General features: G+C 36.2%; 1 protein-coding gene across 9 annotated transcripts in view; it reads right to left on the bottom strand.

Annotated features, from left to right (window-relative positions):
- The window catches only part of epha6 (EPH receptor A6), a 579601-nt gene that overhangs the window by 438854 nt on the left and 127107 nt on the right, over nucleotides 1-13640 (bottom strand). For all 9 annotated transcript variants that reach the window (XR_010004132.1, XM_062974917.1, XM_062974918.1 and 6 more), the window contains exon 3: nucleotides 3877-4540. Coding sequence is in view for 8 of the 9 variants with exons in the window: in XM_062974917.1 (XP_062830987.1) it covers nucleotides 3877-4540 (664 nt within the window). In the remaining variant the exon portion in view is untranslated. The remainder of the gene's footprint in view (nucleotides 1-3876; nucleotides 4541-13640) is intronic.

Genomic DNA, 13640 nt, shown 5'->3' with positions numbered 1-13640 from the left:
TTTCATTCCCTATTACAACACTCAAGAACATAAAACATGTGTGACTTTTTTTTTTACAAAGGAGTACATTGTCAGGGTCTGCAATGCAGACAAAGATAAAGGGCTGCCAGGCCCAGCATCTGAGTCAGTGGAAAGCAGGGAACAACAACAGCTGCAGCCTGACACAGAGGAAGCTACCCCTGCAGTGCAGGACCAAGTGCCTCAGGCAAGTGGGAGTCCTGAGTTAACCCAGGATCAGGAGAGTAATAAGGCAGAGTTAAGTATCTCAGGAAGACTGCAACTGAGGACTCCTGCTATTCAATTGCATAGATCTGCCCAGGTGGCACAGAGAAGGGCCAAGAGGTGAGAGCACTTGTGCTATGGAGCATAAAGAGTGGCAGTTTGGATTTGGTCTTTGCTGGGAGCAATGTTTGGCACTTGCTACAGCTTGGAGCTCTGTTTGGATGATTTTGTGTGCCTTATTGTGTATTAGACCTTGACTTTGGACTTTGGTTTATGTATAGTTTGGATGTGTTGGTGAGGACCTTTGGACTGGACTGTTGACTACGCCTTCTAGATTATCCCTACATAGTTTGTTGTTTGAATCTACTTTGGCTTGGATCCTGGACTGACTGACAACGGGCATAGTGAGTGGCTGTGTATACTGAGAGACGCTGTGCAGGATTGCAACATACATAAATTAAAATTTGCTTTGACCAATAAAACTCTCTCAAGCCTGCACCCACAGTGCATATTACAGTAGAGTCTCACTTATCCAACATAAATGGGCTGGCAGAATGTTGGATAAGCGAATATGTTGGATAATAAGGAGGGATTTAAGGAAAAGCCTATTAAACATCAAATTAGGTTATGATTTTACAAATTTAGCACCAAAACATCATGTTATACAACAAATTTGACAGAAAAAGTAGTTCAATACGCAGTAATGCTATGTAGTAATTACTGTATTTACGAATTTAGCACCAAAATATCACGATGTATTGGAAACATTGACTACAAAAATGTGTTGGATAATCCAGAATGTTGGATAAGCGAGTGTTGGATAAGGGAGACTCTACTGTACTTCAAAGCATAATTTGTGTATTAAAATGTGTAGTGGAAATCAACATCCCCGAAAATCAAGACTTGGTAATCAAATATGCATCTTCAAGAAAGAGACATCAGAAGGTTTCATGAGGAAGAACCATTGAAAAATAACCTCAAATAATTTCTACTACATTATGGGTAAAGTCATGGTATAATTTCAAATGGATACATATTTATTTTAAGGTCAACATTTTTACAGTTCTTTTTTAGATATGACTTACCAGAGCTATATTTGTGTGAGTCAGGTGGACCATCTAAATTCAGTTGCTAGTCTTGATATAAATCAATGGGAAATTGATAAATTAACAATTGTGTAAATTCCATAGATTCAACATCTTCCATATATGAGACCAGTAATTAGTTACATTTAGACCATAAGGTCCTAAAATTATGATATGGAAGGATAATAAATTAAAGGAAATATTAGAAACTTGGTTCTTTCAGTGTTTCAAGTGCTACAGTTTATCATCAGTGCCTTTAATATGACCCTAGATTGAAATTTCTTACTAACATCGTGGGCATTCACAGAGAAAAGTAGGAAACCACCTAAATTCTAACTTTGCTTGAATATTGATTGATAAATTGAAAATGGCAATTTTTTGCTTTGGTTGACATTGTATGTCATAACTATGTTAGTATTTTGGATGCTACAAGGCAGTGTTTGTGCATGTTTTATGTGGAAGAATGTGTGGAAATAAAACACAATATTATTTGGCTAAAACATCTGAACATCCTCTCAGTATAATACTCATACTCATACTCATACTGTATATTTACCATATACAGTATACTCAGGGAATGGCAAGGGGTTTTTCCCTTTCTTTTTTGTTCAATCATATAATCTAAGTAAAGTCTACTGCTCAGTAATTGCTGATGGAAATGTGTATTGGGCTCAAAGCCACTAAGGACTTGTCTACATGGACCCTAAATCATGTACTCATTGCAAATGGACGGCTGTCTGTGCCCACAATACACAGAGGCTTCTGGTGAATATTGTGGATTTTTTTCAGTTTAAAACAACTTTATTCTGTTCCATGTTATACTCTTGAGTTTCCTGGAAATACTGGAGTATCTTTAGGCTTTGAGGCAGTCTGGAGGGCTGGATCAGGCCTAATTCATTGTCCAGATTGGACACTGATACCAACACTCTTTTCTTATTTTCATTGGCACAGTTACATGCCCCTATCACTGCTACTATTCCTAGCCAGGCATGTGTAAGGCCTCTTCTACACAGCTGTTTAAAATCCAGATTATCTGCTTTGAACTGGATTATATGGCAGTGTAGACTCAGATAAACCAGTTCAAAGCCGATAATGTGGATCACCTGCCTTGATATTCTGGATTATATGACAGTGTAGAAGCAGAGCCCTAGGTTCCTGGCATCACAGACGCTTCTGCCTACTTCAGAATGACTCATCCATGCAACCAGCAGGATCTTGGACAGAGCTCCATAACCAGCAGGAATGACAAGGAAGAGGTGACAACACAGTGAGCAGACACAATCCTGGGCCATCTAGACAATGACTTTGGATTTGGCACAAACAAAGGAGTTTATATTTCTTGGCATATGTTCTATTGCTGTGTTTTATAGGTGTAAAATAAAATTCTAAAGAAAGTAGTATCAAAAATTATTAAAAATAAATAAAAAATAAATTTTGGCTATCTTTATTTCAAACACCAAATCAAAGAAATCTTTTCTGTCACAAAAGTATAGAAATCAAATTGAACAAAAAGTTGGAATGAATGTTTTCTGCAATGGATTCCATACAGCTATTAGTCATAAGGATAAGATGCAGTAAAATAGTTTTCTTAAACTGAATAGACTTCATCACATGTAGCATTTAAGATAACTTCATTTCACCAGACTTCCCCACCTATAATTGAATAAAATGCTAATATTGTCTGAATACATCACTAATGTTAAGATCCAGAAAATGACTCTTTCTAATCCACATCATTCAAGAACTTGACACAAATATTTTGATCTATTTAGGTTCACTATCTAAATCTGTACATTATCATTCTCTTTTATTACATTGTCATTTGGAGTCTTTTATACAGCCAGTGCTGCCATAATAATAATTTTATTTTTATACCCCAATGTAACCATCGCCCAATGGAACTCAGCGTGGCTTACACATGGGGCCATGCCCCTAGATACCAATATAAATGATCCATCAAAACAAAACATAGATAAAATAAAAACAATAAAAGTAACAAAAAAGTTTTTAAAAAGTTTCAATAAAACATGAGATAATAATTTTCCTCATCTTTGCAACATATGCTTGCATCTATGCAAAGATGGTTATGCTTCCATTGCATTTTGTATCAAACATTGATATTTACATACTCATTTCAACTACTACCAGAGAAACCACAGATCAATAAAATATGTAGCACTGGATTTCTTCTATCAAAGAATCTTGGCTGTAGCATTGACTCTTTTCTAAATTACACACAGGCATTGAACCCAGTATGTATTACAGACCTCATTACTTGGTATCAAAGCAACCATTTAAATGCATTCATTGCAACTGGCAAAAAAATCTATTCTGGATTACTTCAAAATTGTATTCTGCATTCTTTGTTCACTAAAGTCCTGGTCAGAAGACATCGTGTGCAATCTAATAGTATAATAGATTGTGAACAACATCTATGTCCCATTAAACCCAAAGAAATATTTGCCTTTATATTCATTAAAAATTGGACTACAACTCAAGTAGTTACACAGAAACATAACATAACAAAAGAAAAATCGCATTGGGATGCAATAAAGAAAAAATTTCTTACCATGGCAGGACCCATCCACTTCTTCATAACCAACACTGCAGATGCATCTTCCTAGAGGTACAAGCCAATCTCCATCTGCTCCACAATATAATTTTGGAGTGTCCCGTTCCTCAGCACTCTTTACACAGGAACCTCGTACTTCCACTAAAGAGGAAGAATCAACCCTTGGAATAGTGTCAGGAAACATAGCCAAGTTCCGAACAGTGAAAGGACACTTTTTGTAGTAAACACGGACAGAGACCAAAGCAATGCATGCGCCAATGTCTTGGAAAGCAAGAAAAAATCCTTTCCTGTTTATCGGTCCCACTTCACGAACTTCTGTGTTGAGTTTAAGGATGCGATCACCCAAATCCATCTGAGTAAAACTCTCATCAGCTGCAATAGTATCAATTTTACTGTACTGGTTTGGCTTGAATTTAATTCCATGGGATTCATCGGATTCCAAGTAGTAGAGGTTAAATGTTTCTTTGCATGTCCCCAATACCCATGGGATGCTGTTGCAGTCCCTCAGTGTAAACTTCATTTCCACATAAATTTTCTGGGCTGCATCACGGGAAATCCAATTTGTACGAAGCCAGTTGTTTTGATTGGGTTCCATAACATTACATACCTGGTAAGTGTGGATGGGGCGGTTATATTCATCCATTTCTGTTATGGCATCCCACTGGGGAAATAAAATAGTGTATTCATTTAAAATTGCCCTCATATACATAGAAATTATAAATACATGAAGTAATTCAATTGACTTGAACATGGAATTAGCGCTGTAAGAAAAATATATGAATAAATATCAAGATCCAAGACAATGGGATAGATTAAGGCCTTTATTATTTTATTGGGTTGCTGTGAGTTTTCCGGACTGTATGGCCATGTTCTTGAAGCATTCTCTCGTGACTTTTCACCCACATCTATGACAGGCATCCTCAGAGGTTGTGAGGATGCCTGCCATAGATGTGGGTGAAATATCAAGAGAGAATGCTTCTGAAACATGGCCTTATAGCCTGGAAAACTCACAGCAACTCAGTAATTCTGGCCATGAAAGCCTTCAACAACATATTATTTTATTGTTTGTTCCTCTATTAGAAGGATGTGTCACCTCAGGATACTTTTAATACAGACTAGATATGCAGATTCATAACATATTGATTTGTCTTCATAAACGATATCTGTCCAAATTTATAAGCAGTAAACTTCAACTGAAATATATAGAAGTAGTGACCAATGTACACTCTAGAATCATAGAACTGGAAGAGGTGTCATTGTTTTGTTGCCAGTACTCTTATTGTCAATTAGTTCTTTCTAATGTTTAATAAAAACAAACTCTTCTGTAATTTTAAAAAAACATTAGAGCTTCTCCTATCTTCTGTAGCAGCAGTGAACAGATAGGCTCCATCTTCTTTGAGAACAGCCCTTGAAGTATTACACAGTATTAGCCTCAACTCACTTCACATGAGAAGGCACTTGACTAAAGTAGCAGTAGTAAAAAAAAGTTGTAGTATAAAACAGTAGTATTAGTTTGAAAAAAAACTTCCCATGCTATAGAAAGAAAAAACAACAACAACAACAACAACAACAACAACAATAATAATAAACTTTATTTATACCCCGCCACCATCTCCCCAATGGGGACTCGGGGCGGCTTACATGGGGCCATGCCCAGAACAATACAATATAACAGAATATAAAAAGAATAACAAATCATAACACATTGAACAGTACAATAAATGAACAGTACAATATACATTACAACAACAAGAAGAGTTCTTAAAATCCCCAATATATATTTAATAAATTAGAAGGAAACAGATTTCACTCCAGTATTCTATTATTTTCTAATGGGAATGAAAATCTCACGAAGTCACGTTGGAATACATTCTGAACTGTATATGCCAAACAAATGAATGACAACCAAAATGAGCTGTAATGTCTTGATAGAGAGGCATTGGTCTGAAGTTATCTTTATTTATGCTTTGAATAGCTTAGAATCGAGAGAAATACTATATTTTGTTTCTATGGTTTTTAAATACCAGAGACATACTCTAGATATCAGGACAAACGGATCAGTGTGAGACCAATACATTTGCTAAATCCAAATGCAACCATGATGGAATCACAGTACTTACCTCTTAGCTGAAGAATCTAAGTGGGATCATGTCTCCTTTCTACCGCTGGAGACAAATGTTACACTACCACTCCTTAAATTCTCCAAATGCTTTTTCATGCCCTTTCTCTGATATCACTTTTCGGTTTTGCAGCAATTGTTTGTTTCCCCATATTAAAAGTCTGACATGTTGCTTTCTTTCAAGGCTTAGTCAATAGGAATAAAGGCTTTAAGATATGTATGCTGGTAATTTAAACCCAACTCTTACGCCTTTGGCCCTGCCTGCAAGTGAATGTGACTTTATGAGCATTTATGAAACCGAATAGGACAGAAAGCATTTCCCTACTCATTTTTCCTACATCAAAGCAATTTTAACCAAGATTGGCAGCTATAAGAAGGGCTGTTAATGATACACACTCCTTGCAAATGTGCTGAGTAGTGACAGAGATTGGAGCATCACATTTGCTTTTGGGCTCATTGAATGCAGAATTCTATTAAATGAGGCCAAGCATGGTGTTGCTCTCATTGTGCTTTACTGCTAGGAGTCAATGCACACACAGTCTAAGTTCCCTTGTGAGACTGGCAAAAACCTATCATGCACATATTCACTAATAATGGCAACAGATGCAACCAAGCAGAATACATTCTGTTTATGGTAAATGTTCCAATGGAAACCAAGTCTCCAAATGTGTTCACTGCTGGACCCTAGGGAGAAAACTACTAGCAATATGCATGTGATCTAAAAGATACTAAGATTTCATCCAGCCTTTGAGATAGGAATAGATATGTGGCATCCTATGTGAATATTGATTGATATACCACAAAGCTGAGCATCTGTTCATAAATGCTACCTGTTACTGCTGTTTTTCTCTTTACTGTTATAAAACTTAATAATGTCTGTTATAAACTTTTATAGCTTTCACATTTGCTGCAAAATCATCCTGAGGAAAATGGGATGTGTTTCTTGCATGCATATTTGCATACTCTGCAGATATTAACATAACTCTCTTAAAGTTAGTTAGAAGTTACAGATGTTTCACACAGCTTTCCAACTTGCTAATACTGAACAGTAAAATTAGCTTCACTTCCAATTATAAGTTCATATCTTCATAATTTGTTGAATTTATATTCAATGTAACCCCTTGGCTGAAAGGAATATACAGTTTATTTTAAGTGCCTATTTTTATTTCTTACAGAACATGTGTAATCTATCTCACAAATTCTAATAAAGTATGTTTAATGTTAGTTTCTAAAATGCAGCACTTACTTGATCAAGATAATAAACAGATTCAGAGAAAAATGTGATTATATGTGTGTAATATGTACAAAGTTATTTTTGATGACTATATATCACCTCTTGAAGATGACATATATTAATCAATGGCAAAATTCACCATTGGTTACAGACCATATACTTTTTAAAATGCCAATTCCTTAATTCTTCCTCTTCTGTCTTGCGAATTGGTCACAAATTTGCAGATGTAACCAAGGTTTGGGATTCATTAACTGCATATCACACTTGCCAATGAGGAAGCATGAGTCAAAGAAAAGTTGAAATATAAACACTAAGTCTACATTGAAGATAACAAAAGAGGATAGATATACTTTCAAATATTTAAAGGGGTGCACTAAAAATGGCAGAATTCACACATTTCAAGTACTTTGCCAATGAGAACAGCAGCAGGTGATGGGCCACACTGCAGAAGTTGAAGTATACCTATTAGCAAATGTTACTTAATGAAAAAAAGTACTGAATAATAGAATCACAGAGCCGGAACAGACCACAAGGGCCATCCAGTCCAACCCCCTGCCATTCAGGAACACATTTGAGTCGAAAGCCTTCTGATATTTCTTTAAAAATAAAAAAAAATAAAAGAATGCGTTTTCTGATCTGTTACTTTTGTACTGGTCTTTCAACAAATACAAATTCCATTGAATTCAAAGGTAGATTGTAAGGAAGATTTTCGATCTCATCACATTAGTGTTTTAAAGAGTAGGCAAAGAACTTCCAATCCAGTGACTGCCTCTTACTGAATTGTGGAGTTTGTAATTTAAAGTGGGGACTTTGGAATTCTCAGTCAGAGAGGTCCTCGGTTTCTCTAAACTACAAGCCAAAGTTCTGCAGGAGGGAGCCACGGGATTCAAATGCTAATGTATTGAGGTCCTAAGTGTGTATCTAATCTTATATTTACATGAAGTTTCAAATAATCAGACATGAGCTATGCTTTTATAAGGAGGATAGGATTCACAATCTATGCTGTGTTTTTGAGAAGCAAGTTAATAAGTTTTAAAAAATGGGAAACAAACTTGTGCCCAAGATAACCTCCCTATGAATGACTTTTCCAAGATTGGTTGTAGAGACTGTTTTATCAGGAACGATTTACGTAGAGTGGAACCTGTTTAAGTGCTAGTGGTTGCCTATACAATCCTTGACATTCCTTCAAGCTCTTTTGAAGCTAATTGTTTAGACTTTCAATATTAGAAATTGGAAGTCTAAATAACTAAACTGTAAACTAAATATGTATTTTATAGAAATATGTTTTAATATGTGTATTTTATATCATATTTATGATGATTATGTGTTTTAGCTATGTTATACCCTGCCTCAATATACGGGGAGAGGTGGGTAAGAAATGAAATTATGATAATCATTATCATTATATCACTATTAATTCCTTTAAAAATGCCTTATGAATTTATTTGCCATTATAATGGACATAAAGATCTGATATATAGTAGCCATTGGTCAGAATTGCAATTTTGGTGCTCAGCTAGGGTTGAGCAGCCAAGCCACAGTAAAGGAAAAGAGGGTTTTCTTGTCTCTTGGGGAATGTAAGTGACCTCTTCCTCATATTTTGGTCATAGGAAAAGGGATGATGATAATAATAATAATAATAATAATAATAATAATAATAATAATAATAACAACAAATAACAACTATAATAATAATTTTAGCCATCTTTTGAGCACAACACAGTTAAAACACATCATTATAAAAAGATTCTTGGATCTTGTCTGTGGCAGATAGTAGAGGCGCCTGATCCTGTGCTAGGTTGCTCTTCCCTCTTGATTCTTTCTAGGTTGGGTTCAGTTTAATTAGGTTCTAAATGTCCATTCTAAAATCTAATTCTCTGTGTCTGCTCTCATTATTCCATGGTTGCACAGCAATCATCTGACTTTCTTCCACTTTAGAAGAAAAGAAGCACTGTGTGTTATTACTGACACATAGAGAATTCTGATTAAGCAAATCTTAGCCATTTTACACTAAATGTATTTTCCCTTTCCTTTGCATGGGACAGCATCCTGTATGCAGGGTCAGAACTATTATTTAAACATGATATGAAGCTTCTGCTGAAACATCAGAACTGACATTTATTGGCCTGCATGGGAAACCATGTCTATAAACTTAACTAAAGTCAGCACTATTTTCTCCTTCTCCTAAATGGAGCATGAAATTTTTATGAATTTAAGTGTGTTGGTAGAGAAAGATGGAGAATCACAAGGAGAAACACTTTGAATGAAATGTTCAATTTATTAACACTTTCTCTATGTTTATATCAGTTCTAGGTTCCTGAGGCTGAATAAAAAGGAATCACAAAGGTCTTAGGAACCTTATGATAGTTCAGCAATGTACCAAAACATTTGAGGAAACTATTTTGAAAAATGTTTTATTAGGCTGACTTTCATGCACTAGGCTAAAGACAATGTTTAGCTAAGCTCCATAAAGAGAATGGTTTTGGATTTACATTATTAGAGTAAAAGGAATCCGAATACTATTGAACCATTGTAGCTGAAATATAGTGTGAAGGGAATGTTGAAATATACCATGTTCGTGTAAGAGGTTTAGAAAAAAAGCAATATTAGACATTCATGACAGTTATTTATAATGTAGATAAAGCAACAAACCTAACAGATAGAACTCTATTAGACTGAATGTCTTTTTTACTTTTGTGCTTTAGTTCATTTTCCTCTTTGATAATGGATTAATTCACATTATTCTAACCCCTGAAATGATAGTTGGTTTAACCAGACTGTAGGAGCCCCGGTGGCGAAATGCGTTAAAGCGCTGAGCTGCTGAACTTGCAGACCGAAAGGTCCCAGGTTCAAACCCGGGGAGCAGCGTGAGCGGCCGCTGTTAGCTCCAGCTCCTGCCAACCTAGCAGTTCGAAAACATGCAAATGTGAGTAGATCAATAGGTACCGCTCCGGCAGGAAGGTAACGGCGCTCCATGCAGTCATGCCGGCCACATGACCTTGGAGGTGTCTACGGACAACTCTGGCTCTTCGGCTTAGAAATGGAGATGAGCACCAACCCCCAGTCAGACATGACTGGACTTAACATCAGGGGAAACCTTCACCTTTTTACCTTAACCAGACTGTATAGTCTGTTTTGTATGAGCAAGATATTTGTGTTTGCAATTCTATATATTTTGGAATATGTTAATCCCTAGAGCAGGGGTCCCCAAACCTTTTAAATAGGGGGCCATTTCATGGTCCTTCAGACCATTGGAGGGCTGGACTATATATTTTTTTTAAAAATTATGAACAAATTCCTATGCACACTGCACATATCTTATATTGAAGTAAAAAACAAAAAGGGAACAAATACAGCCTCAATGTTACTATTAATCATCATCATCATCATCATCATCATCATCATCATCATCATCATCATCATAAAAATAATAAAGAGGGTTGGAAGAGACCCCTTGGGCCCTCTACTCCACCCCCTTCTACTTTTGTGCACCAAAACATAAAGCACCCCTGACAGATAGCCACCTAATAATAATAATAATAACAACAACAACAACAACAACAACAACAACAACAACAACAACAACAATACCGTAATAAACATAGTTGGAAGAGACCCCTTGGGCCATCTAGTCCACCCCCTTCTGCCTTTGTGCACCAAAACATAATCAAAGCACTCCTGACCAACAACAACAACAACAACAACAACAACAACACAATAATAATCAGGGTTGGAAGAGACTGCTAGCCTTCAAGAAGAATGAATCCATGACAGGAATGAGGAGTTTTCTTTCAGTCATTCACATTGGAATGACTGAGGAGGAGGGAGAGAGGCACATGTGGACTCCCTGCTTGTCTCGCCATGCACACACGCGCCTCGCTCTAACTCTCACAGTGCAGACTCCTTCCTTGTGGATGTGTGTATGCACGCGCGGCAAAACAACGATGGGGGTGTGCCTGTGGCGGAAGGAAGAGGCCTCCCTCTTTATCTCGCTGCGCATACTCCCTCCTTGTTTTGCTGCGCACGCATCCAAAAGAAGGGAGTCTGTGTTGCAAGATAAAATGGGAGGCCTCTTCCTTCCGCCACAGGCATGCTTCCGTTGTTGTTTTGCCTCCTCCATCGCCAAGAAAGGTGCACACTGGGTGAGGGAGGAAGTGGAACAGGAGCGCGCGGGGCGAGCGACAAGGTGGGAAAGGCACGCGTCTTTCCCTCTTTCTCCTTCACACCACACACACCTTCCATGGCAGAGGAGGAGGGAGCAACTGCTGCGGGGGGGGGGGGGCTGGATAAATGGTTCTGATGGGCCGCATGTGGCCTGCGGGCCATAGTTTGTGGACCCCTGCTCTAGAGAAAAGATCTTGCTCTGGTACAATTTAATGAAATAGCAAGAAAGAACTATTTGAACTATATGGAGGAGCTGTGCCCACATTTTTCATTCCAAGCTACCAAATAGGGATGTATTTCTTTACTAAATTTCTTCTTTAAGGTAGCAACAAGTAATTTCAGCAATTTCTTTCTGCTCTAAAATATTGAAAAACCATACCATTTTGAAGGCTTTATGCACTTTGGGGCTGGTTTTGTGAAGAAATCCTTGTTGATATCTTTGTATAGAAATCAGCAGTATTTCTTCAAGAGAAAGGACTTTTTTCCATGGAAAATAATATTTTCATGCAGAGAAATTAATTTATCTACATAATGCTCTGCACACAAATTAATATGCTGTTTCCTCTGCAGAAACAGTTGACTTATGCATAAAATAACAACATACATTTTTAACAGACTGTTTCAAACCATGAATATTATCATCACAGTTTTTCCACATCACAGTTTCTCACAACTCAACGAAGGTTTTTCAAATGTTTTCCATTTTTCCACCTCTATTTCCAACTATGTATGTATGAATCAAACCTGTATTTTTCAATAAAAAATATCAAGGGTTGACCATGAGCCATTTAAAATTCTATAGCACCTTAGTGTGTGTGTGTGTGTGTATATGTGTGTGTGTGTGTGTGTGTGTATATATATATATATATGCACACTATGGTGAAATTATACTTGGGAGAAGCACAACAAAAGAACATAAATGTGTTCTTATATGGATGAATGTATAATGTTTATTAAATATATACATTCAGAGTTTTTCTGCCACAAGGAAATGTTTTTCATTTTCTTGACCTTATTAAAAATTTACACAACTAATCATTTATTTCCTAAAATCTTTTACAGATGACTGTATAGTCTTTATTAAAATCAATATGAATAGAAGATGTTTTCTTCGATAATCTAGTTGCTTCACTGCCTTTATACAAAATAACAGCATAAAACTGCATCTTTTTCCAGTACTTTGCACTTTCCAATTTTAAAGATTTAAATTAAATGCTTATGCTAATGTTAATGACATTTGTTAGCAATGACATTTTATAGCCATACAAGCAAATGTGCTCGAATAGGCATTTCTCCACTCAGGGCACCTTTGAATTGCTACCGTTTATTTTTAAATCTTTGCGGATATTTTGTTTGCATGATAAAATCATCTGTAATGAAATTCCAATCTCTTATTGTTAAAATCTAAGATTTAAATTAAGATGTCCAATTTGTGTATATGCCTGAAAAATACTATACAAAGCTCCATAAGTTTAAAACTATATATTCCCCATGATAAAATTATTAATGTCAATAGATTATGTTGTTGCCTAAGGCCCAAGGGCTATGCTATAGATGTGTAGAGTATGACTGTAAGTAATATAAAATTCTTTAAAATTACTCTTTGACTCTGTGGACATTTTGGATTTTTTAATGCACTATATTCACTCAGAGATGCCCAGATGAACACCATGGAACAGAAATCAAAGAATAGGCCTGAACTGTAAGAGAGCATTCAGAAAAATCACTGGGCTCACTTTGGTCAATATGGCAATAGACGTAATTTACACTCTGCGCAACTGTCATAGCTTGTATATTTATTTTATCATATAGTTTTTGTAAAGTTTTGAATGTAGTAACATGAAGAAAATATACAATTACAGTAGAGTCTCACTTATCCAACATAAACGGGCCGGCAGAACGTTGGATAAGTAAATATGTTGGATAATAAGGAGGGATTAGGGAAAAGCCTATTAAACATCAAATTAGGTTATGATTTTACAAATTAAGCATCAAAACATCATGTTATACAACAAATTTGACAGAAAAAATAGTTCAATACGAAATAATGCTATGTAGTAATTACTGTATTGACAAATTTAGCAACAAAATATCACAATTTATTGAAAACATCGACTACAAAAATGGGTTGGATAATCCAGAACGTTGGATAAGCGAGTGTTGGATAAGTGAGACTCTACTGTACTAATATACTAACTGTAAAAATGTTCCATGGTGAATAAAGACTTTGAGTATACTATGCTA

This window comes from Anolis carolinensis, chromosome 3, assembly GCF_035594765.1.
Source record: "Anolis carolinensis isolate JA03-04 chromosome 3, rAnoCar3.1.pri, whole genome shotgun sequence".
Classification (NCBI taxonomy): domain Eukaryota; kingdom Metazoa; phylum Chordata; class Lepidosauria; order Squamata; family Dactyloidae; genus Anolis; species Anolis carolinensis.
The sequence above is the reverse complement of the archived record's forward strand: the minus strand, read 5'-3'. Positions and strand labels throughout refer to the sequence as shown.